This window comes from Channa argus, chromosome 10 (assembly GCF_033026475.1).
Source record: "Channa argus isolate prfri chromosome 10, Channa argus male v1.0, whole genome shotgun sequence".
Classification (NCBI taxonomy): domain Eukaryota; kingdom Metazoa; phylum Chordata; class Actinopteri; order Anabantiformes; family Channidae; genus Channa; species Channa argus.
In genome coordinates, this window is record NC_090206.1 from 13,167,301 (window position 1) to 13,194,059 (window position 26,759).

At 37.5% G+C, this 26,759-nt stretch overlaps 1 protein-coding gene across 3 annotated transcripts in view; it reads right to left on the reverse strand.

The window, feature by feature from the left end:
• The window catches only part of spock1 (SPARC (osteonectin), cwcv and kazal like domains proteoglycan 1), a 101,262-nt gene that overhangs the window by 54,121 nt on the left and 20,382 nt on the right, over positions 1 to 26,759 (reverse strand). For all 3 annotated transcript variants that reach the window (XM_067519389.1, XM_067519390.1, XM_067519391.1), the window contains exon 3: positions 3,830 to 3,875. In XM_067519389.1, coding sequence (XP_067375490.1) covers positions 3,830 to 3,875 — 46 coding nt within the window. The remainder of the gene's footprint in view (positions 1 to 3,829; positions 3,876 to 26,759) is intronic.

The window sequence follows — 26,759 nt, forward strand, 5'->3', positions numbered from 1 at the left end:
ATTGTAGAAATTACTTCTATCCAATTATAACCCAAACTTTGTTTGTGGTGAGTACAATGTCATCCAAACTGATAGAGCAGATGATTGCAGGAATAAAATTAAATCCCAAGTTGTAATAAAATTGTAAGTTTTTCTTTAAGGACAATATATCACCACAGAAGAAACTAGCAAAGTAAAGGGTACGTTCTTGTTCCAGTGTATTCATGTGTATGTCCACCTCTGCTAGGGCAGTGATTATTCTTCTGGTTATTTTCTGTGCAGGCAGTGACTTTAAATTTCCGTACAACTAACAAAAGTATTTTGTTGGAAATGTACACTTTAAAAACTGAGACTGGGGTGAGGTAATACCTAATTTTGCACAATAAAAAGAGTTAAAACAACATTACGTTTAAATCATCAAATCCAATCTAAGTAGATTTAAAGTAAAGAAAACCAAAGACACAACCCTTGAAATAACCCTTGAGTCTTCAACTTTTGAGAACAGTGCATCAAGCAGAGAGTTGCACATATAGAGTAGTGCACGTAGTTTAAGTATCTAAGTCACAGGATTCCTCCCCAGTATTATATGTACAGTATTTAGTCTAGCTATGAGAATGAATATCTGTTTATTTTTTTGTCTTAAGTCTTCTCTGAAAGTAGTTCCAGAATTTGATGCACACAGATGATGCTGTTCTCATTAGGCTCAGTATCCAGGAGGACCTGGCCCAGATAAACCTGCCCAGCAAGTTTGTCCCACAAGAGTTAGAGTTACTGTGCTAGATATGCAAAAACAAGCCAGTGCAGAAAAGAACAAACTTGGTGTTGGATGATTTTAAAGTCTGGTGTACTATTCAGAGAGCCTTAGTTCAATAAGTGTGTGTGTGCGTGTGTGTGGGTGGGTGGGTGAGAGAGAGACAGTGTGCCAGAGAGTGTGAGCAAAATGTTCGTAATAATTGAGTTTAGTCAAGAGTTACTTTGGGTCTAAGAGCTTTACACACTTGAGTGTGACTGATAAAGTGGACTTGGCCTTGTTGCTATAATAAGTCCAACCAATATATGAAAGGTTGTGGCATTTAGCTCCGTGAAAAAGACAAAACGCAACAATGAGATTATTAGTATAAATTTAATGAACAACCCAATTAGTTCATTTGGAGTTCTATGAATGAACATGCTACAAAATGCATCATTATAATATGTTGGGTGAATGAGAGAAAGATGGAACCATAGGCTCAGTATTTTGACTATGGTGTAATCTAATAGAAACAAAAATAATTTTTAACATTTTTTTTCATTTTATAAATACCTACAAAGCCCCCATGGTAACATCCAGGAGAAAATACATCCCAGGAGACGACAGGACAGGATATTTAAGGTAAGTTTGAAGTTAGTATTTAGTCCTCCCTGACTGAATTCAACAGGACATCACACAGGAGCAATTTGTTCCATAGCACTAAAGCTGGGGACACACCTAAAGACTAGGACAAACTGTCAAAGACTGAACAGTGAACACGTAAAGAGTGTTTTCCATCATCTACCACAGACTTCTAGTCTCTGACAGACAGGAAGTGGCACACATCTGATGACCTCGTTAACTTGGGGCAACACAGGAGTGGTCAGAAAGGACTGAACATACTGGAGATAGACACACAACCCAGATCCCATGAGAGTATACTCTCACTTGTTCTTGGGCCAAAAAATATGGGGGCAACCAGGAACTTTGAGCTTTTACTTAACCATTTGTGCTCAAAAGAAGAACAACAAAAAACAAAAAACAAAATCATGGATGTAAAAGTGAGGACACTGCAAACTGTAGAGCCTAGAGAGGGAAATTAAGTCAAAATAAGCTGGAGGTAGTGTAGGTCTGCCTCAGTTGCAATGTCATCAGCCGTCAATACAGGTCAAGTATTAAGACATAAGACTAGAATCTTTTTACAGCAGACACTTAACAATGTCTCTGCTGACTCTTAGTGCCATGTGAACCAGACTGACACTGACCAGGACCAACTACATCTGACCGGTCATCATGAGCAAATTACATTGATAATCGACTGTGCAGTTGTGAACTGTGTACCCACCTTAAGGTGTAATGACACTATCTTTGTTGATGCTACTTTCATAACTTCACACTCAGCCAGACCTCAACTCTGTCTGCATATCTTACAGCATGGCACTGACATCGTGGCTTTCTGACACAATCTCACGCCAACCAAACAAAGCGACAGTAGACTGTCGCTTCTTTTCTTCTTCCAAACATTTTAGTGTGTGCTAGACTTTTGACATGAATCCCTTTAGCACAAGAAAATTTAAATCATCTGCAGCAAAATCTTGCAGAGCTCTGAATGATAATAATATGCTAAGTCTACATCTTTATTCCTTCATGTCAGTTCATTATTTTGGTGAAATGTTGCTTTTGCTACACAAAACCAATAATGGAAAGAGGCAATGCAATAGAGAAGGGGGGAAGGGAAAGACATATATAATGGACAAAAAAATGCCCTGATGAGTGGCTGATGGAAGACAGGCTGCTGTATTGAGAAGGCGAAACAGACACGAAAATTGCTGATTAAACTTTTTGCTCAAATTCATCAATAATTTGCATACAGGGACAGTAAATGAGAGCAGCCCATTAGATGAGATAAACCAAAAACAACATTACTGATAGAAGATAGGCTACCCTGCTTCAACTTCACAGAGCTACTACAATCATCCCATTTTAAAAAGATCATGAATGATCTCGTTCCCTTGCCTCAGGGCCGTGTCATCTATCTATCAATCTAATTCGCACCTGTTATTAGGTTGGAGCCACAATGTAGTATGTTGTTCCTATACGCCCTTAATAACCTGTGCTCATGGGATATTTTTTTCTCCCAGAGGTCACTATGAGGGGTCCGTAAATACCTGCTAAAAACACTGGTGGATTTTGTATATTAGCTACTGTACATTAGTTTTAACAATTTATTTACAGTCTCTCATATTCATTATTCCACATTATCATTCATTTTGCAGCAGGAGGCTGCATTTTAAACATGTGCCTCCTTTATTACTTTGTTGAATTTTATGTGTTACGGTCTTACTTCAGTTTGCCAGTTGCCTTGCACAGGTTGTGATTGACAGGATTCAGTGCCATTACTAAACAGGATATAGGATATACTTTTTAAAATCCTCATTATGAAGAAGGAAACAGATGTATGAATTTGAACTAGAGAGTTTTCTTCAGCTTCATCTGTTTTTCTTTTGATGTTTCTCAGTGGCCAAAAGAAGGAATAAAGTTTTTAAAATGAATAATAATATATAGAACCACAAATTTCATCTTCACAGTGTTTAATAAATTTAAAAAATGCATAATCTCTAAATTAGAAGTCATTGTTAGAATGCACTCTGAAGTTAGTGCCAGGTATGTTCGGCCCCACTAATTAAATATATTTTGAGTTGTAGAAAATGCATTTAAAGGCTGTTGCAATTACCATGAAAGGAACAGAAAATGAAAGAAAGACCTTTAAGAATGTGGCTAGTGATTTCTGTGTGTCATGAGGTTTTTGTTTCTAGGTAATTAAGGAAGGACGTCAGTTACTACATGTGCATTACAAAAAGGTTAAAAAGTCTTACGAGCTTAATCATGAGTCCTACATTAAATACATTATGCACCATAATGTATTTATACTTTAGAACCAAAATGACTCTTTCTGTGTCCTAGTTTAAATGAGTTGTGGTAAATGACGTCTCAAATGGAAGAAAAACAAAGCAGAGCTGAATGTGTTCTACACTGGCACAGTCTAACATTAGCCTGATGTTACAGACTGCACCTAGAGTTTCAAAGCAAGTATTACTACAAACAAACAGCAGGACTCACCGTGGTCTAGAGACTTGGCAGGAGCCCAGCTTTTGAAGTAGTCATCCTGAGTGGAAACATACCACAAGAAACTGTGTTATGAAAAAAATCATGCCATGCTGAGAATATAACTGAATTATTTTGTAGACCAGAGAGACAACAGCCCAAATACTAAATCAAACTACTGACAGATCCTGCCCTTATTCTTCTCACATTTGATAGTTTCATACTTGTGTTTTGTAAAAATGAATGACTGCAGTGGAAAAAGATCAGACGTGGAGAGGCAAAAAGCTTGTTTGGGCGTTCATAAATAGGACATAAATGTACAGAGAAAAGTGATGGAGACACATTGGGGACTAAAGAAAGTTACAGTCTCAAGTAGACAGAAGTTGAACTAGGACAAAAACATTTAATGTCAAGGTCAATATCGATGTTAACGCTAACAAACACTTCAGAAAGAAGTGTTGTGTTTTTTTATTTTAGGAAAGAGATGTTAGCTTACTGTCGGACAATCTCTTTTGAAGAAATGCAAATAGTTTTTTTTGCTCAGCCACAGAAAAGTCTATCACAATCTAGAGAGTCTCAACTGAAAATAATTGGCTTTTCTCAGCTAAGCTCAGCTGAGAAAAGTTTGGATTTCTTAAACCAAATACACTTAGATTCAAAGGCTCAATTTGGAGCGAATTTCTTGTCAATTCAGACATTCTCAGTTGTGTAGCACAATAAAGAATTTGAAAAAAGACAACGCTTGTTTTAGTTGTGTGTGGGTATATTATCCATATAAATATGCATAAACAATTGGATATGGATATAATTCTATAAACCCAAGTATAAATTAAAACTAAAAGTCGTCAGTTTTCTGCTTGTAGCACTTGATTAAGCTCAGGAAGATCAGCTGATCAGTGCACCCTGAACTGTGACACCTGCTTGCAAAGGATTTGCTCGCTCACTTCTGGCCCAACTATTTAGCATTTAAAAGGAAAATACAGTAGGATGTTGTTGTAAACACATAAACTCTCACCTGCACTTATGAGTGCCCACATATTGTAGCTATTGTATTTGACAAATTGTATTTGTATATTGTATTTGACAAATACAATACAAAATAAGTACTCAAATCTGATTATAGCTCCTATTTACAAAAGGTTTATTAGGTGTTTTGAGACGGTAAATAGGGAGAATTAAATAAAGGTGAAATTATTATTATTATTAACATTAAATTTGGTTTACCTTTTAGGTAGTCAATAATGTTTTCTTTATAAAGCGAGGGTTATATCTGCCCACACACACACACACACACACACACACACGCACCGTGCATCTAAAGTGGGACCCAGGGCAAACCATATGTGTGTCAGCAGGGAGTGAGCCTGTGTCAGTGACACCATGTGAACCAGACAGAGAAAACCTGCTGGGTTTGAAAGCTCACTCACTATCCCTTATTGAATAAAGTGAGACAGGGGGCGAGAGGGAGGGAGAGAGATAGATATAGAGATATAATACTAAATTAAACAGTTGTATTGAGCAGTCCGGACAAAATGGACAGTTGACCCACTCATCCAGAACATGTTCTATAAATGACAGCTGCCGACATTTGAGCCAGCACAAAAGTTTCAAATGAGGAGATGAAACCTAATTAGCTTCTCCCTTCGGTCCTCACTTTGGCCATGTCCTCACTTCATTTTCTCTTATTTTATGGTCATCTCTCCTGCTATGTCTCTGTTTTAAATGATTCTTTAAGGCTACAAAAGTAAGATGTTGCTGTAGAAAAAGTTCTTTATGCAGAGTTCTGCCAAAAAAGTCTATCATTTGTAGAAATGAGAGGCCATTCTGTGTTTATACAGTAGCAATGACTTCATCACTTCAAACACGCCATTCATTCTTGCTTTATTAATATGCTGAACTAGACCACGTTACGGCTGACCAGCCATCCATCCTGCAGTGCATCTAAATCAGCAAGCCCTTCTAGAGCTCTGCGAAAATACTTTTAAGAAAAGACCAAACAGAAAATGCAGTATTGTTCAAAACAGTATCAAGAAGTTATAACCACAATGGACTTACTTACCTCTGCTTCCTTTAAATGATTGCAGAGAGGCAGATGAATAGAGGAGAGAGAGGAGAGAAGGAAAGGTCAGTGATAATGACACAGTATGCTATGTCTATGAGATCTATTACAGCCTTGCGTTACTCATTCGGAATACTGAGCTTAACTCTAGAGATTCATTTAATAGGAATTTGATTCTGAAGGTGGTAGAATACCAAAGGTCTCACACATACACACTTGAATTCGTACTCTAAGGCTTATAAGTTAGCCTTATTTGATGTGGCATGTAATTTGAAACACATCGAGGGCAAATTGTACAGGCTTAGAGTACAGGCACAGGATAAAGAGAGAGAGATAGAGGAGAAAAATGAGAGAGAGGCAGAGAAGTTGTAAAACGGTAGAGGAAAGAGGAGAGCAGGCATACAACTGTAGTGCTGTTTTACAGACTGCTGTTCAGATAAAATCTGTTGAGGAAAGAGGATAGTTTTATTTATTTGTGCCATTTTTTCTTATCTGCGGTAGGCATACATATAATATGCTCTGGCCTAGAAATCCAAAATGCAGTAACTGACCCACATGCAGTTACAACAGCATTCTGAATCTCATATTTTAAAAAACAATGTATATTTCATAGAAATGTCAAATTTCTGACAACACTGTGTAAAACAGTCCCGAAGAACATATTGTAAGCTTTGCCAGCTGACATGATGAGACCACCATGTGTAGCCTAAAGCTAAAACTACATTTAGACCATATATAGATTGTTCGTGGCTATCATCTGTATTTACCTGACGTTTTACCAACCACGATGCAGTGTGGTGTTGTATACAGTAAAGTCAACATAATTAGGGGATTAATATAAACTGTGTATGAGTTTCAAAGCTAATGTGAGGTTCTCCCTTGAGTACGTCTAACAGTGAATAGCTCTGGCTGTATATTTACATGTGAACCACACTATGTGGAATTAATATACATCATTTGTCGTCCTGTTGATTTCTGTACCATCTGGACAATTTGCAACTTGTTGTTATATTGACCTATCTTGACCTGCAGCGACAAACATTTGCGTACTAGAGAAAATGTTTAATATGTTCTCATCAAAAAACATTGTTCACAGTATCCTGCAGAGGACTGCAGCTGAGGTGCAGCTGCCTGAAATACATTTCCACTGTTTCCTATTTTTGAATAGCTTTGCTTAAGGTTTACAGCCGTTGCTCGCCCTCTTGTTATTCAGTCTCAGGGATGACCTTTGCTTGCCCAAGACCCCTATTAATATTTTAGTGGGCTCATCTAAAAAGCATTAACAGGCTGTTTTAGCTGGCAGTAACACTGCTCCAATGTCATTCCTTCCCTTTCAAAGTGACTACTATGTCATTGTTATCATGTCGTAGTTGGTGGTGGTGGTACTGGAATTTTCCGCAGTGAATTCAAAGTCAACTGTGTCCAAAGTTCTGAACACTATGCAGGAGCTTTCTTATAGACAAACATTTGAACTGTTTAATTAAAACTTTTTGTGGTTTAATTAAAATCTATTTAAAAACGTGCACAGCAGCTGTCTGTGAAAATTGGATTCTTTTATTATAAAACTGTCCATGATGCAGTTTATTTAGCACAGACACTGTTTTAATTATGGTTAATTGAATGCACGCCTGTTTTTAGTAAGTAGCTCCATTAGATGTTACTGTTTAGCAGCTAGATGATCGAGTTAAACAAGGCTCCAATATTCAGACAGTTCCCCCAGTGGTAGAACAAGGGCAGACATGTCACTGAGGAGCTGCGGTGGAAAGTTTGAAGCTAGCTTGGTGAAAAGTACAATTCAGCATATCCTGTACACTTGGCATTATGGTGTCTTGGCTGTTTTGTCCATAGTATGAACCCCGGTCTCTAGTGTCAAAGTCAAGCTTTCAGTTAGAAATCAGATTTTTGCTGTGGTAAACAAATAACACATTATAATTTTTGTTTGACACTAAACATAAAAAATTGGTTATTTTACTGGTCAGTCAATTGAAGCTCTTGTTTTTTCTGAAAAAGCCATATGAACATACAACTTTTGCAGAAACCTTTTCGTTTTTATGCTGACTTCTTCACAGTCATCCTGTCTCCTGAGTCTCCACCAGGTCAGTACATGTTTTTCTCTCTAGTTCAAAGTGATGGCTCTGAGATTTCATGTGATAGCAGGTCCCTAAGGAAGTCTGAGACAGGAAAAGGTGTCAAAGGAACAAGACTGGCTTAAAGGAGAACTAAAGTAGGAATGGCTTCTGCCCAATTAGCTTCTCTCAGCAGAAGTGTCTTCAAAAGAACACGTGTGTGTCTGTGTGTGTGTGCACGGGGTTATTCTCACAAGTGGGCATTTGCACATATACATTAACATTAAAATAGGCAAAGACATGCCTAGACTACTAGCTCAAAGTCAGGGGAGAAGGATGCAAATCGGGCCTCTTGGTGCAAACTAAACAGTATTAAAAATTTACTGTGTGCTTTATGGATTTTATTCATGGGGCTGAATTCCTCCTCTCCCACTATCTTTCCCATTGTCTCTAAATTTATTCCCCACCTACTCCTTTCCTCTGCACCATGTGTCTGCTCTCCTCCTTAGACTACATCCTGCTTATAGACAATCACTGGTCTGGGATCGGATCAGTACTCTGTGACGCTGATATATGAGCTTTGAGAGCAGATATCGGAGCAAAGCAGAGAGTGGATCTCAGACACTACATTGGATTGCTTTATTGTTAGGCTTCTGCAGAGGTGTAGAGTTATGAGTAGCATGAGCATGTAAGGTTTTGCTTTAATAGCGATGCTAAAGTATTCAGAAAAGCAACACATGTGCATTCAGGTAGAGAATGATAACCACCAGGTAGATAAACATCTTTTCACAAGCTATGTCAGGTTAAACAGAAACATCATCAACACCTCAGAACAACTTCAACAAAAGATTTGTGACAACATTTACAGTAAGCTTGTCACTTCAAAATTGTTGTTAGAAAATGTGATTTGACATGAGCCTCTTCATTGTAAAATATATTTTACATAAGCAGTTAAAGACAACATATTAATGAAGATATCAGAGCTATTAGGATTTATAAAGACTTCCTGGTCATTGTCACAATAAGAAGGGTGTAATATAGAAACCTATTAACTGTCACACACTGTGTGATACCATGTGGGTTTGCCTGAGCACTGTGATCTGTGCTCTCTAGCAACCAAACTGATCAAAGTACTAGGACCAAGAACTTTTTAAATGCAATTAATAACTATGTTTTCCACATACCATGTAGCATGTTCTACAAGACATTTTTACTAAAAAGTCATTCTTAAACAATACATTGCAGGGTTACTGCAGTGCATTATATACAGTACAATTGTATGCAAAATCCTCGGTGCTTCAGCTCTATGCATTGAATGGTGATGTATCTATAGTGGAACTGCAAAATACACAGGAAGATTAACTGTGCAGGAGAATGGAGCTACACAGTAAAACAAAGGGAATAGTAATAAAATATAGTTGATTTACTGTGCATATTAAGAACATGAGGGATGAAAAAAATGAGGTGAATATGGAGATGTTAGAGAGAAATGGTGAAGACTAAGAAAGAGAAAAGGGGATGATCAGAAGAATACAGTGATGGTGGAACAGAAAGGAGCGGGAAGCACAGGCAACACAGTAAGAAGCAAGAAAGAAAGCAGAGAGAGGAAGAACAGAGATGGGAGTTTGCCTTCCTGTAGTGGTGCTCCACTGGAGTCCATCCAATATTCGTGTCTACATCCTGGAGACTGACAGACAGCATCACCTTCATATGAACAGACAGGTAACACTGAATATTACATGTGGCGCTGAGCCGATAAAGCGGTACACTATCGCTTACATACATATTATACGCACACACACACACACGCACACACACACGCACAAAGTTTGCACCTGCTTTTGAGGATTGTGGCACAAACTCAAATGAATAGTTTATTGGAAAGTACTCAAACTTTCTTGCTTTTACTCTCTCTGTGACACACAAACGCATAATTAGCCTAAAAATAAACATGGCTCGATCGTTACAACAGTAATTACTGTCCAGACAGTAAAGTTATCTGAGGATCTGGCTAACCATTGAGATCATTTGAATTCACAGCCAATCCAACCTCTAACACTGAGGCAAGCGACTTCTTTTTTCTGCTTACTTCCTCTTTCTCCTCTTGGCTCTCTATTTTTATAGCCTCCCTCATTCATCACCTCCTTCCTCTCTTTTTAACTCCTCTTTTACTCTACTGAAAAACCTCCTTCAAATCATCCAGAAACTGAACAATATGGCTCAAAGCCAAACATTGAAAATCTGCTTCCTCCTCATTCTGTTCTTTCCTTTCACGTTAATGAGGGAAAAACTCATGGAGCAGTCTGTTCTTCAAAATATCTCACCATCTTCACACTCTTTAAATTTCTCTCTCTTTCTCATATAAAGCCCAGACTGGCATCCTTTCCTTTTTCTCCCATTTCCTCTCATTTCATACTGAACATAAAAATCAATTGATTACACGAGAAGAAGAGAAGGGGAAAGTAGCAAGAGATGGTCTGCCAAAACAAAGTGTAGTGAAAAGAAAGATGGGGACTAGAAAAAGAGTTTGGAGACACAAAAGGACAAAAGCTTTGAAAAACCTTCTTTGCTCTTTTCTGGTGAGGAAACAGAGAGCCTTGTTAAGAAACATAACAACAAACACAGATAGAGCATACATGTTAGAAATAATTGGTGTGGAAATAAAGCATGTTGATGTGGAAGAATTACACTTTAGACTTATCAAATTACCTGCAGTTGTTCTTCCAACATATCAAGTGATTTTTAAGAACACTCATATCAAAATTGAAATGAAGTCTCTCATATAGTCACTGATGAAAAGGCACTTTCAAAATCAAAAAGGAGTGTTGACTGGTTGCCAATTAATAAATAAACATATATTTTGCATTCTACAGATTTCTATCTCCATTAGGCATTTATCACTCCTTTGTAAAAAGATTTAGACCCTGGAAATGAGTGGGTGGAGGGTGTTTCAGACACTGATCAACTATCTCCAAAGAATTTCAGTCGGACCCACTCGTGTCTTTATACCTCCCTGCTCAGTCTTCATTTATTAAAAATAGTCTCATAGATGATAAATTGGATATTAGATGAATTTGTTTATTAGAGAGGAAAAGTTACATTTCCATTACTGACTATTCTGTAAATAAATTTTTCTATCATTCAGTTTGTTATTAAATGAAAGAATGAAACATGACGCAGTTTTCCCAATGGTGGCATCTTAAATTTGATTTGATTTTGTCTGACCGACTCAACACAGTATTATTCCTTTGTCATCCACAATAACACTGTATAAACACAAAGCACCATTGTCTCGCTTTTTAGAAAATGGAACCAGACAATGTGTGATAGTCTTGGCTGGTAAACAATAATTATTAAATAACCATAATTTATTACTTTTCCACTTACGGTATTGGTATCAGTTACTCTTAAAGCATAAAGGTTTATCTAGTAGTTATTGACAGTGACAAAGGTGGATGTTAACAAACAAGTGAACAACTAACTGCCAAAAAAAAGGGGCCGAACCAGTAAGTGATAAGGATAAAGGGAAAAGAAGAAGAAAATCAAAGACACATGTTCAAGTTAAACACAGAGATGGATAAAGACCTGGGGAGAATGAGATCAAAGCAAATACAGAAGGAAACGGACAGGAAAAAAAAAAGACTGAAACACTTTGCTTGTGATTTGCAGACATTTTCTGCACACACCTGGCTAAGTTTCGTGTTTGTGCCTGCTCCCAAGTCAGATTTAGCTGTCAGACCAGTGTTCCTTCACCACGTAAGCCCTACAGCAGCTGACAGGCGTGTCGAGGTCAACCTAGATCTAAGGCTGCGTGGGGAGGACACAGCCTGGTGCACACCATGTAATAAATCATAGATAAGACAGCATGTCACTAGATTAGCTTGACACAGCTACAGGTCTGCAGCCTGCCACCCCTGGCTGTTTGATTGGCCGAGCAAACTCGCATCACAATAGCATAACAGAAAAATTTTCTTGGGTTCACATCTCCTTGACTACGGGTCTATCAGGAAGTCACACAAGTGTACAGCAAGTATTTGGTCCTTGATTTTCTTATCTATGAGGTGAGTCTCACCAGGAGTGTGCAGCTATAAGCTAGATGATGATGATGAATAGACTCAGCTGCTGCCTGCTAACAGGCTCCGCTCTCACGTAGTGTTTTCCAGTGGCCGCTATGCTTCCATAACCTCTCCTTGGTGTGAAAACAGTTGTTTTTTTCTTTTTCTCTTCTGCTTTGGCTTAAAGGTGTTGCTGCATTGTTACCATTGATCAGGATAAAAATCTGAGTTGCTGTTACCTGTTAGTAACCCACCTGCTACTGCTCTGTTTAAGTCTAAATAACCATATGTGATTTATTTCTGTGAGACTACAGAAAGTAATGAAGACAAAGAAAGGCTTCTTTCTACCGGTGAGTGGATCTTTAATTTAACACATAAGAGGGAGCCCATGCTGCTTAAAAGAGACATTGGCTATAGATGATACCATATTTTGTGCATTGAGTAGCTGTGAAAAAGCTACAGAATGAAGATAAATGAAGAGTAATATCGATATAATATCAAAGCAGAAAAAGAACCAGGGCAAAGAATAACAAACAAATAATGTTTTCCTAGGCAAATGTGATTTTTATTTTTTGTCCCCCCGCAAGAGAGGTAGTACCCTAACCAGAAATCTATTGAGTCTCACTGTGAAATCTCATGAAAAGTAGAGGAAAGTATGCAAACAGAGTGTAAATGGCACCATAATTGTGAGCTTACATCTGTGAATGTTCAATTTTTGTTCAAGACTAAGTTCACACACAGAATTCAGATGTGATGATTTAAATTCACTAAGCTCACTTCCTGTACAAAACTATCCTATCTATTTTTAATACCATCCTATCCAGCAGAATCCCTCAGCTCCTGTCGGTATCCCACAGTGATAGAGCAGTCGTGGAGACGGGCCAAGTGTTAAGCCAATCATACACAGGCTCTTTTATCTGTCTGCTCCACTGGGGAAACAAGGGAAGAGCTCAGGAGGACGGAGAGATAAATGTCCTTTCTTTACTCCAAGTGCATTACTCTGCTCTGTTTAATCATTCCCTCCTCCTCCTTCCTTTACCTCCACCTCAGTTCTCTTTGCAGAGTTTCCTTCTCCCTCAGCATGTTGGAGGTGTCCTGAAGCAGTCAAAGCAGCCCTGCATCCAACATCTTCTCACTTTTCATTTCCTCATCTCTCCCTCATTTAGCTTCATTCCTGCTCTTACACTTTCTGTCTTTCTTCTTGTTTGCCTGTCTGTTCGCCGAGTAAATACAAGTAGTAAATTCAGGACGCCTGTGGGAAGAAGCTCCCACATCTTTCTGTTTCTGTGTGCTCTTTGTGTAAGTGTGTGTGAGGTGTGTGTTTGTGCATGACTTTGTACTGTTATGCACATGTTTTCTGAAACTAAATGCAAGTTAAATGAATGCAGACAGCACATTGACACCAGGACCCAGACATGCTCTCTATTAAAGTTTGCTATATGTGAACAACAAATAAACTGTTTCTGATTTTTTTCTTTGGTATGGAAAAAAGTCTGCTTCTTACTTAGTTTACAGAAAAAACAGCCATCATTTATACAGTATTACTCAAATCTTTACTGGTTGACTTACAATAGGTTGTAGAGCTTGTAGAGTATGAACAAAACAATCTAAAAGCACTGAAAAAAGGTACATTGCCATAATAAAAAATGGTAACCTGCTGGCAAAATTCTATTTAAACAATGTACTGAGAGTATTACATCCCATTGTACAGTACTTGCAGTAACATGATGAAAAGAGTAGGGGTTACGTGCTTAAAACAGGAATGATCTGCAGATCAACAATCTGTGTTTAGATGTTTGTGTGACTGGTGTGTGACAGATGTTCAAACAGCTGATTGTTATTCTTCTGTAGCCTACCTTAAACTGTGAATAGTAGTTGAGGTGACTACTACCTCACTTCCTGCCTTGAGTGGATCATTTGCCTTAGTACAGGGTATTTATCATTTATCATATCACAGCGTAGTGTGTGTTTCTGTTCTGCTCAAGATGGATTTGGGGGGTCAAGTTGCAGCCATAAGAACACAATGAACTTTCCATTATTTCCATGTTATCACCCAAAGATAAAACCTTTACAAGCAATTAACACTGCTTAGGGCAAAGGTCAACATCCGATCCCCAGTAAGACAAGTAGTTAATAACAACATATCACACAGACACACACACACACAGTGCACTGCTTATGGAATGAAAAGAGGATTTTAGGTTGCACAACACTCTAGACAAATACTGTTCTCATTCACTGTTATCCTCTGTCTTATAAACACAACAGGGAAACAGTAACCTGCATTGTGTCTGATCAGAGTTGGCAGTAAAGAACAAACGGAGAATGCTCACTGACACCACCATCTCACAGACACACACACACACACGCACCCATGCACGCACGCACGGACGCACGCACACACACACACACACACGCACACACGCACGAACCCACTGCTTTCACCCACTGCAGCCAGGAGCTAATTTCACACAGTCTTATGGGAATTGAAAAGGCTTACTCAGGAACAGAATCAGTGAGGGAAACAAAGAGAGAAAAGGGAAAGGTGCTGACATAGTAAAATAAGACAGGAATGAATTGGAAAGGTAAATGCAGGACAAAAAAAGACAAGGAGAAAAAGGGAAGAGCACTGAGCAGAGAGATGAAGCAAAGATGGCACATTTAAGGTGTTGTCCCAGACACATGTGACTTCAGGTTAGAGATACATCTTTATAAGCACACTCTGTCACAGCTAAAGCCTCTACAAATAATGTAATGGATCCTTTTTATACATCACAATAAATAGAATAGATGTAAATCTGTCAATACTGTTCAAGGCTGAATTTCGCTGTGTTTTGTTATGTTACATATTAATGTAAAGTACAGTAGTGTTTCATTTGGATTTAAATGTATGTCTAACACATTTCAACATTTCATGACTTGAAATTCACGTTGTACTGCAAATGCAGTGCAAAACCAACATATTATAATGTAACTGAGGAAATATTTAGTCATCACTTACAGTATTTAATAGTAAATAATTTAAACACTACTACGAATAAAAGTCATGAATATTCATGACTAACTTGCTAAAGAAACACAGTTTTTGCATGTAATTATTTAATTTGACCTCTGGTTTGTCTTTACTTGTTGTTAAGGGAAAAAGTAGATCTTTTCCTATTATGACAAATTAACCACACTGATGGTCATGGTGATGATGAAAAACTAAAATGATATGTTTCTGACAGTGAAGCAGATTAGTCCACATCAACACTATGGTCCAGTAGCTTTTCAGTAAGAAGAGGGATCATTTTAGGATCAGCAGGAAACATGAACCCAGATGCTGGTTGACCCAATTTACAGTAAGTACTGAAGGTCAACATGTTGCAGTCTCTATTTTGCAGTATTTTGGTATTTGCCTTGATCTATCAAAGCTGGCAATCAATGTTTCACTATTCATCAGGATCAGACATCATAGAGTCCTGCCAATGACAAAAGAGACAGGGACTTTCTGGTCAGAGCAACACAGAAGCACACACCTGATCTGACCACACGCAGAAAAAAGGGACACAGACAGAATAGCACCTCCCCTCTATCATCCTAAAGTGCTGTTATTACAACCATCTTTCCTCTTGATAAACAAACAACACCAAGTCCCTAATGAGCCCACACGGGGATTTCTGCTTCCAACTGGGTGATCTCTGCACTGATTGACTAAAGATTGTGCTTATACTCTGCACTGGTGATACGGAATCTAGATAAATTATTATATTCTATCAGGACATCGGTGCTTTAACTGTATGACTAACCTCCATCTGACTCACGTCTGGAATGACATAGTGAAATGTCTTTTGTTTTTTTCTTCTGATTTTAAAACTAAATCTAATTTAATGAGCCCTCATGGGAAAACACCCTCCCATTGGTTTTATTGGTCGATGGAAGCCTAATTTCACTCTTTAGAGGTGAGACGAGGTTTCTCGGCAGTTCCTGATTGTATGCAAACCCCATTCTTTGGTTCACGGATTTATGATTATGTATTGCAGAGTCAGAAAGCATTAAGAGTTTCATGTTTTTTCACTGTTTTTGTTTGACTCAAGCACATTGGGTGTGAAAGCAAATGCTTTGAGGTTACAGTTCTGACTTATGTTTTATTTAAGCCTGTTTGCGTCTATATAAGTGGGCAGTGTATGACTCATTGTTCTATTCATACATATTCCCTTAATGTAAGAACAATGCCAAATGACAATTATCCTAAAAATAAGTAAAAAGCAACCCAAACAGTGGCCAAACAACTGAATGGTGTAGACTAACTACATCAGTAACTGTGACCTCTGCTCATCTGTACATTATATTGCACTTACCATCTTCATCTTTAACAGCTATATGTTTTAATAAACACGTACTACTAAACAAGTTCACCTCATAAGACATATTTGTGTGAAGTTAGTGTTACATTCGCTGTCTTAAATCAGCCCTCAATCTTCCTCTGATCCTAACCAGCTGCTGTATCTGCCTAAACACAACCATAAAATGCATTAGGCACAACCATAAAATGCCATAATAAGTTGAGTATCATTGTGTTTGTAATTGTCAGCATATTCTCATTATGATTATAGAAAACACAATGTGATTGTAATTACTGTACATCCTCAGAAAAATGTAATTGTGTTTGTAGCTTAGTTAAACACGATCTAGTCACCGGTAGAAACAATTTAATTGTTGAATTGTATTCACCAAACTTGTCATGATCTCCTAGAATAATGCAAAGATGTATAATGTCTTTGTTTGCATTATTATACAAATTGATAATTGGACTTGGTTGGAGGTATCACCCAGTGACTGGGACCTTCCAAATTAAAGGTCAGTGTGTGAGGATAACATAGTGTCTGTGAGTCTTACACAGAAGAGTTAAAGCTGTGATTCAGCACTTTGCAAACTTCTAGAACAAACGACAGGCTGCCACGACACTTTCTCCATCTTAAAAGTTTAACACTTCCTCTGATCTAACCTGAAACTCTATTATTATTCATAATGTTAATTCATCCCGAAATTTACACATGTTCTCTAACAGTCAAAGTGAGCTTATAGGGTTAAGTTAAAACGATTATTACTCTTTCTTTCTGCTTAGCTTTGAACCACACTATCAGCCCGGTCACTCATCTATCAGCCATGCTTCAGAGGAGGTGCTTTTACAAGCCCCATCAACCTGAGTCTCTCCAGCTGCTCACAGGAAAAAACTTACATTTCTACACCCGGCAGCAATGAGTTCAGTGGCTTAGTCACCATTTTATATCCACTTAGACCATTCAGTCAGTCAGTCTAAATGCTTCTATTAAAATCCTTCTTTTCTGCTGCGTAATTATGAGATCAGTATAATTAGATAGAAATCATAAGAGTGATGCCAAAGATACTGAATAGAAACTGAAGCTTGAAGCACTCCACTTCTATCAAGAGTGACTCCTCTAAAAAGCACTCATTGGATCTTTACAGTGATTTGTGCTTAAAGCTTTTATACATGGTTGTCTGTGCAGAACCATGCAAAGAGCTCCCACGCTCCTCACACACTCTTCCGTCAAGGTGTTGATACAGTGATTCAGTCAGGGTGACGGATGAGCTTAGTAACATTTCCAGAAGCCCTGCTGTAAATGCAGATTTGTTTTGATTGAAGCCTTCTGAGTCAGGAGCTGCTCCACGAGGGCCTCTATGTTGAGAGAGTTGTTGTGAATAACTAAGAAGATCTACATCATTCACTGTGACAGACAGCCGGTTTGCCATTCAATACAAGGACTGAAACGTGCTGCGTAGGCTGTGAGGTGGCTTATCTGCAGACTCTCCATTAAATACAATCTATGAAGAAAGCATGATGAGCTGCTGCTTATTTTTCATCACCTTCATTTATTAAACTAATTACCAATATAGGAAAACAAAACTACAGACACATTTCGGCTGCTGGTCATGCACTAGTGATTTTCTTTTTTTCCCCTTCTGCAGAGACAGCTGATGACAAAACCCCAAAAACATGTTTATAATGCAATCCGTTCTTCCTCACATCCCTTGTTTCTTTCCATCTCTCCCTAATAGCTGCTAAATGAGATTTGAAGTTCTGCATGCAGAGGAGACATTTGCAAGATGATGGATTTTTCTTCTCCTTTTCTCTACAAATGACTGTGATTATAGGTCCTAACCTCTCCGCATGAGTCTGAGGGTTGTGTGTTTCTAAACAATTTTTTTACAGGAGTGCACTTATAGTTTTTCACACCCAATTCACAAAGTATCATGTGTGAAACAAGAGGAACAAGAAGAGGTGTTTTCTGAGTATTACTCAGGCTGTATTGTTCTGCCCTTTCTGTCACCTCTCATCCCCAGGTGCCCTGTCTTTGACTTCCATTTCTGAAGCACTCTCTCTGCTCGCTTTCTTTGAATTGTAAGTGTTGTGATAAATGCAATGTGGAGTGTAAAGGATTAAAACCTAGACACACCAAGGCAATGCAGGAGCAAGTACACTAACACGTAATAAGACGTTACATGTAGTTTAAACGCTTTGGTATTCACACTTGCTGAAAAGGTTTTTTTTACAGCCTTAGTTAAGATGTTATCCACAGTAGTTTATGGTGGCTTTTAATTCATAAAATTCATTTCTAGGTAATTTTATTTTAAAATATCAAAAACTAAATCCTGCATAAATGACTTAACTGAATTTTCTCTACTTGTGCTATCGTTATATGTCACCTTTTCTGTTGTGACTATTGCTCCTGCTGCAGATAAGCAAGAAAAGGGTTTATATGCTGTAGTAATGATGATTTAAATGGTAAAACATATACAAATATTATGAAATAACAAATACAATCACTCTGTACAATACAGTACTGTACAAGAAAACGCTTACTCCCCTGACAGAAACATATTAGGAGGGGGCATGGGAACTTTGAACAAATTACAATAACTAATATAAGTGCAGCTAAATTATAAGCTTTCTGAGTGGAAACAAAAATCACCTCAGTCATATACAGTATAGCACACTCTTGGTCAGTGCACCAGTAATATGATGCTTAAAGCAGAGTAGAGTAGTACTGTGAGTACTATTATATATCATACAAATAATGGAATACCATGCCATGGCTGCTCCAACATACCGTTTATACTAAACAGTATGATCATAATTTAAATTCATTTTTCATTAATTCATAATAATGGGATGTCAAATTATACCAGAAATTTATTTCGCCAACAGACTCAAAGATCTGATACGTTTTTGTGATTATTATTATTATTATGATGATGATTATTATTATAATGTGATTATATTTTATGATTTTAAAATAAAAAAATGTCCTATGTCAAATTTCCACTTCTCTACATATATCTACAAACTTAGTTTAAATATGTCTTTCCACAAACATCTCCACTTTCCTGTTACATATCCAACAAAGACATCATCCTCCCTCTGGAGCAGGTCTGGGCAACTTAAATCACCTTCGTCGCTCCTCCAAACTGCAAATTCTACGCAGAGTGAGTTGAGCAGATGAAAGATTGTGTCTGTGACTGGGCCATAGTAAATAAGCAGAGTAATCACAAACACAATCATCATCACCATCATCACAACAGTTATGATCACCATAATCGGCATCATAATCATAAAGCTGACAGGAACGCTAATCAAAATGCTGATAGCAGAGAGGAAAAGTAATTGAAATTGATCTGAAGGCATTTATCTTCACTTTAAATGTGTGAGATTTTTTCCCTCATCTTCAGGACAGAGGTGAAGTTATCTTGTGTGCTTGAGGGGCCACACATTGTTTGTAACTGTGCATCTAAGTGTGTGAAAATGGGGAGCAGAGATTATGTGTTTGTTATGACTGAAAGGATGCTAATATACACGCATAAATAGAGGGGGAGTTAATTACCGCATAAGCTGAAAGAAATGCGGGCGAGGAGCCAAATACAAAAGGAGGTTAACGGGAGGATTATTAATGGATGTGGGGCACTTGAATGTTTCAGGAGCCTACAACATCTTCTGTCAAAGGAACAGTCCAAAACCCCACAATATTCGGTTTACGATTATAAAAGACCAGGAAAACTAATTCATATTTAAAGTTGAGTAGCCAGGATTAGTGATTTTTTTCATTTAAAAATTAACTTTTTTTCCACTAATCAGTCATTATAATTGGCCTAAGCCTTTCAGTCAACTGGATTACATTTTTAGCTGACATAAAGAAACATAATGATAGTGAACACACCAATAAAATGTTTCTACGAATTATTTACGTGATTGGCAGGGACACAACGTGTTTATTAACATTTAAACAATACCAAAGTTGTCTCTGGCCCTTAACAAAATGGCTTTTGTTACCTAAACCTAATGGAAAACTGGACTCTGGAGTTGAAGTTGGGTCTATACTGATGAGACAGGGTTGCCATATTGGGGAAAGCTGCAGATGATTTCAATGTGCCTCTGCCATTTGCCGCTTGCTTCGTCCCATCTCCCTCCCTATCTTTGTGAGTAAATAAAGACAGTATTGAAACCATATCATATGTCACACACACACACACACACACACACACAAACACTCCAGAGCCAAAGAAATGCAGCAGTAGATCCAGAACAGAACAGAAAACAACACTTGACAACAGAGGTCACAGAGTATCTAGTGGCAGCTAATTTGCTTTACAAATAGAAGATATTGAATTATGCAATAACACATGTGCAACAAATGTGTCTAAAATTTTCTGAAAATGAAACCGTTAGTGAGTGAGCGATAATTGCAAGAAGAGGAGGGAGAGAGCTCATAATTTCTCTGGAGTGCACTTGTTAAAAGAGTAGATAAGTCAATTGAACAGTTTTTATCTCTTTGGATGACATGACATTAAGCCCCATATAGCTGCAGGCTGACAACAACCCGCAGTCATAGGCACCTTTCCTCTTTTGAAGCTTGTTGCAAATACAGATTTGAATCCCATTAATTAATACATTTCACCGCTATCTGCAATTAAGAAGCCATATAAAACAACAAACAACCAAACTAACATTTTGCATTTCAGAAAGAAAAAACAACAGAAACACTATAACTGAACAAAACACACATATTTGTATCAGGGATTTGTTTCTGTGTAGTTTTCCTTATCAAAAAAAACAGCAATAGATAAGCAGTAAACAAGTGAAAGAGAGGCTCATGGCAAGTGTCACATGAGGTCAGGGATCAAGGCAAAGTAAAAAAAAATAGTGTCACCGCTGACACAGCTCAGGAACAATGCCTGCAGGAGCTGAATGGGGAAACAGCTGTGTAATTTTGTTATTTGAAGGCTCCTTTATTCACACTACAGTTTTTTTTTTATTTTGCATTCATTCACTTCCATTTTTTTTTATTTATGATTGAAGCAGCACTCATTTAATTTAAAAATGAAGGACAGCAAAGGACAACATTATACACACAAACACACATACATACACAGGCTCCAGTGACAGAGCACGATTAAATCATTTTTTTATTTGGATCACTGGCTCCCTAGGACACACAGTCCTATCTGGGAGCATCGTTGGGGCCTTACAGAGAGCAAATATACACAAGAGTCTATGTTTGCTGCACAAGACTTTCTAAACAGAAAATAGTCACATTGTATAATAAATATACTGTAGAATTAAAAAAGGCGCAGAAGTGGTAGTGTGATACGTTCAAAGAGGAATGGGACCAGACTAGAACTGGAAAATAACATAATTAGACGTCTATTTCGTGCAGGGGTAAGTACAACACGATTGCAGCTGTAATGCTGTTTTCATTGGACAATGACGTTCTTTAGAGCTTGTGTCTCTGTAAAAATCAATGTTTAAAATTATCCAGTTTGCTCTGAGGTGAATGGAGGTTGTTTTTATGTAGATCAGGTGGCAAAGTGCAATTTAACTGCTCTTTTTGGCAAGAAATTATATTGTAGTTATGTGGCCGCCCACTCTGAACACCTCTTATCACAAATGCAAGCACAAAGAGCCATTTTCACTGCTTTAGTTGTCGTGGGAAGACACACAGACCTCCACAAAATAAAGCTCTTAAATGTATGTGATATGTCGCTTTTGCTTAGATTTACATTTTTTTCCAGTTCAGTTCAAGTAAAAATGCTTGTTAAAACTCTCCAAATATCATCTTTAATTCATCTGAGGCCATCACTGGGTTAGATTAATGGTTACTATTCTTACAAATGAGCTAATTGCCTTTCAGTTGTCTGAAAACTGAAGCTATTATCTGGCAAAAAGTCACTTTTCTGTCTCATTTGGGATATGGGTCAGACAGAATGTGTACATTGATAATGAATTACACCGCACCAGGATCTAACAAAATATGCATATTTCTGCACAACATTCAGATTCAAGATTTAAATGTCAAACCATTTGCATTACACTGGAGTGTCATTATTTGCCACATGGCAAAGTAAAGTACCCTGCATAGAAAATTGCCTGCACACTGACAAACAGCAAAGATGCTCTTTAGAAAGCAAATGAGTGATATTTATGTCATTTACAAAAAGTGAATGATAAACCCAACTAAAACGTGCTACGATTCTGGACGCACAAGCAGGCCTTCAAGCTTTCAGCAAGGACCAGTGGGAACAGGAGTCATCTGAACCGCGAGGTGTTCAACATAAACATAAAAGGCAGGAACTTAACACTGAGCAAATGCTTTTGTGTATGCAACTCCCACACTTGGACATATGCAAAATCCTATATGCACCCAGATACAGTACATGAACATACAGATATAAGCCTTGGATTCAAGAAAAACCTTTTATCCACCTTTATTTTTACATATGTAAATTACATATGCAATTTTTCCTCACTTAATTAAAAAAATGTTTAGATGCTACACTGTAACAAATGCCTGTTGAATTTACAGTAATTACCTTGTCTTGTAACATTTACACTTAATAACTGTAAAAGGAATTACAGTATACAACTGGATATATTTTACAGGGTTTCATTTTAAAATTCCGGCAATGTATTGTTTTCTGACAGAAAATCAATAAAAAAATTGTAATCTTGTAATCTTGTATTTTATTCAAATTACAGAATTTACAGAATAAATTAGCCAGCAAATTCCTTTTAATATCTCACAAAACAATATTCTGTCGTAAAATGTTTTTACAGGTATTTTTTTAGTTAAACATTAGTTTATCTTCATCTGTTAAATAAAACTTCCACACTTTTTATGCTGATTCACTTTGCCATCTTGGAGACACTGGTTGCATTGGTTCCAGTGAAATATCTGAAAAATTACATAAAAAGAAAGTTAATGACAAAATTGCGCACAGCTATTGCACAAACTAATCATTTGCCCTTACAAAATTAAAATTGGGCTGTTCAAGCTGAAGCAGGAAGTAGCTCTGCAATACAGTGACTAATACAATGGAAATGTGGAGTTCTTAACAGTTAAAGGGATCATTTCAACTTCTTAGTCACAAAATTGTATGAGTTAAAAACCACTGGTTATGTAGTTTTATCAACTTAAATTCTCAACCAGCCCCAGGTTGGAAGGACAACAGCGGCATCAAACAATTGTAGCAACATAACATGTAGTACTCATTACTAAAAATATTGTCATGGTTTTAATGTCCTTCAGCAGTTGACCTAGTTGACCTTCTGTTGTTGTTGATGATGTGGAGAAATTACTTATTTAAAACTGGTCTAAGTCTCCTTAATATCCCAATAAACACCCCCAACCATATATAAATCATAAAACAAGTCAATTTCAGACCAATTTGATTCAAAATCAGTTTGCTAGTTAAATTACTCAATTGCTCAGATTGGCGCGTGTTTCTGCAGAACTGCTTGCAAAAGTTCGGCCATGCCATTGTATACAAAGAAGTAGTTCTGCAGTGGGATAAACGGAGCATATGGGCGAATAATTTCTAACTTTCACATTTCTCCCTCGCAGTAAAGGGATTTGTAGATGAGCAGAGTTTTACTGTTTATCTACATTTTAAAATACTTAGTTACTTATTTGATGCTGGGGTCCATTTTAGAATTGAATTTAGGGTTTTTCCTGAAGTGTCTCTGTTTTAAATACATGACGGAGCATTAAGCTGCCATTTAACGTGCAATCTGGACACAGGTCATGTTAATTAAAGCGTTAGACCATGGAGTTAGACTGTACCACACCCAGCTAGTTTTAGCTTTAGACCGTATCTAATTACACTAAATACATCAAAGCTATGCTAATATTGTTAATAGCATTATAACCATCAAAAACTGCACGGAATTAGTACAATGTTACAAATGTACACATGTAATTAACTTTCTGGAAATTGCAATTAAGTCTAAACTAGGTAGTGTTACTTTGAAATGATGCAAAAGTTATGAAGTTATCTACGAGCAGCATTACTGTAACTTGTTTCCCGATGTTGTCTTTGCCCTGTTACTGACTGACTGGCAGCTTCACTCATAACAGCTTAGATAAAATGATGGCAAATTAAGACAATGTTATTCTCACCAAAGAAATGACTGTTGCTCCTCCTGCTTCGGTCACCAAATGCTCTTGTTCCTCGTTCAAATTCAATAGTATTCAGCTGTAATGTGCATCAACTACAATCAAGATACAACTTGCCTGTAATTGTACAATATGCTACAGTGGAAAAATGCTGTTAGCAGCTGTAATTGTTTTTTACCCACGATGCATTGCAAAATACAGTTGAACTTTGTAAAATGACAGAACAAGAAGTTATCTTCAAATTTTACTGTAGAAATTGCAGCAATTTCTTACAGTGTAAGGATGAAACATACTGTTAGTTTCTATAAATTGTAGTATCACTTCCTCCCTGACAAATGCCTGACGTGGCCTCTCCTTCAGGCTCATTACAAAACTGTCTGCTGCAATTAAAGTGGATGAGAGGAGCTGATCTGATTGGTCATTATATTGAAGCTCTCACACACTGTGCCTCCTGTTACGGTAATCCTCCTGTTAATGATATGCACATACTGCTTGGTGCCCTGACTGCACTTCTGCCTCTGGTCAGCCAAAATTGGAAAAATAAATTGTTTCAATGTGTGCGTGTGTGTTTGTGTGTGCGTCATGACAATGCGGGCTGGCTACAAAGACAAATTCAATACTGACTCTGTGCCACAAAGTGAAATCGAACAGATCAAAACAGCAGTTCTGTGCATGTGTCCACTGGTGTGTGTGTGTAGGTGTGCGCGCAAGTGTGTGTGCGCAACTATGTGTTGAGCGTGGATGTGAGTGTGTACTATGTAACATTGTGTTTGCGTGTGCATCTCTGTATAGCAATGATGGTAGGATACTAATATCTGCAGCTACACACATACAACACAATGTTATTTATTAATAGCAAGAACAGAATCAGCCATGTACTTTTGTGCAAAACATTAATATGATTCCAGTTTCTAGTGGCTGTCAATGTACAGAAGATACACATTGACAAACAACAAAGCTGAATAAGTAAACTGAAGAGAAGTGCGTGAAAGAGAAGGATACATACATGGTTATGAAAATGATAATTGCCTGGATAGCTTAATTAACTATATTTCTTTAAATACTTTATTGATCCCTGAGTGTACATTTAGAACACAATGATAATAGTGTATCAAACCTGTGATCCTATGAATAGTGCTGTTGGCTGTAGCACAGTGTTAAAATGTTGCATGATGCTCATTTATAATTCAGGTAACATAAACGTTAAACTAATCATACTCTGTCACATACTATTGATTACATCAAGATTCATATTGAGTTTAACCATGAACAAAACTGATAACTTCAGATCTCACACTCAATCAGTGAACCTTGAACCACATTCATTTCCTTCAAACAAACCAGCACTTAAAATATTTTGCTATTGCTTTTTCATTGTGGTATCTAAAAAAGAAAGATCCACTGCTACTGTAGTAGAGGTGAATTCCAAGCAATGTTTGTATTTGCTTCTGTTTTAACACATCCTCCTGAAATGTTTGGTTTTATTTTTCTTTTATATTATATAGTTGTATTTATTGCTTTATATTTTACCTTTGCAGTTAAATGCCATCCTACAGTATATTACTTTAGTGCAAAGATCCAATTTCACCATGAGGATCAATAAACTTTCATAGTGTCTCAGCTCATCCTATAAAGTCAGCAACATCTGCAGACTTAGTTTGGAGCCATTGTCCACTTTATTGTCATCTACTGGCATGTACACAGCCCAATAGCTTGCCTGCAGGCACAGGTGGATGTATTTGCAGATTTTATCCTTTCCCATCTGCAGCAAATCTGTTACCGTAGACAAGTACCAGTGCATGATTTCCCTTTTTGGAGAAAGACAGAGAAAGACAGACCTGCGGGAAGTGTGCAAGCAATGGGTGAGCCAATAAATAGAGGAGAAAAGCATGCAGACATTAAAATGGGAATGGATGAAAAAAGAGAGGCAACACAAAAAGCAGACACAAGAAGGGCTAAGAAGCAGAAAGTGAGGGTAAAGGACACAGAGGAAACAAGCTTTTTTTCTTTAAATGTGATTCACTGACTCCGCTGTGGTAATGATGCAGCAAGAAGACATGTAGGACAGACCACACTTCTCTTTGAGCCCCTCACACAGTTTTCTTTTCCATTCATCATAAACACACACAGCTGTTGAACGGCCTTCTGTTTGAGGCTCGAGATCAGCGCTGTGTTTGTCTCTTTGCCGCGGCACTCATTTCTAGCACTAATGACTTTGCTGACTCGTCACAGGCGATAGAAATAACAGGAATGACAAACTTAAAGAAATTCCTTTAGCAGAGATGACATTTATTTTGTTTGCTATTTTAATATCTT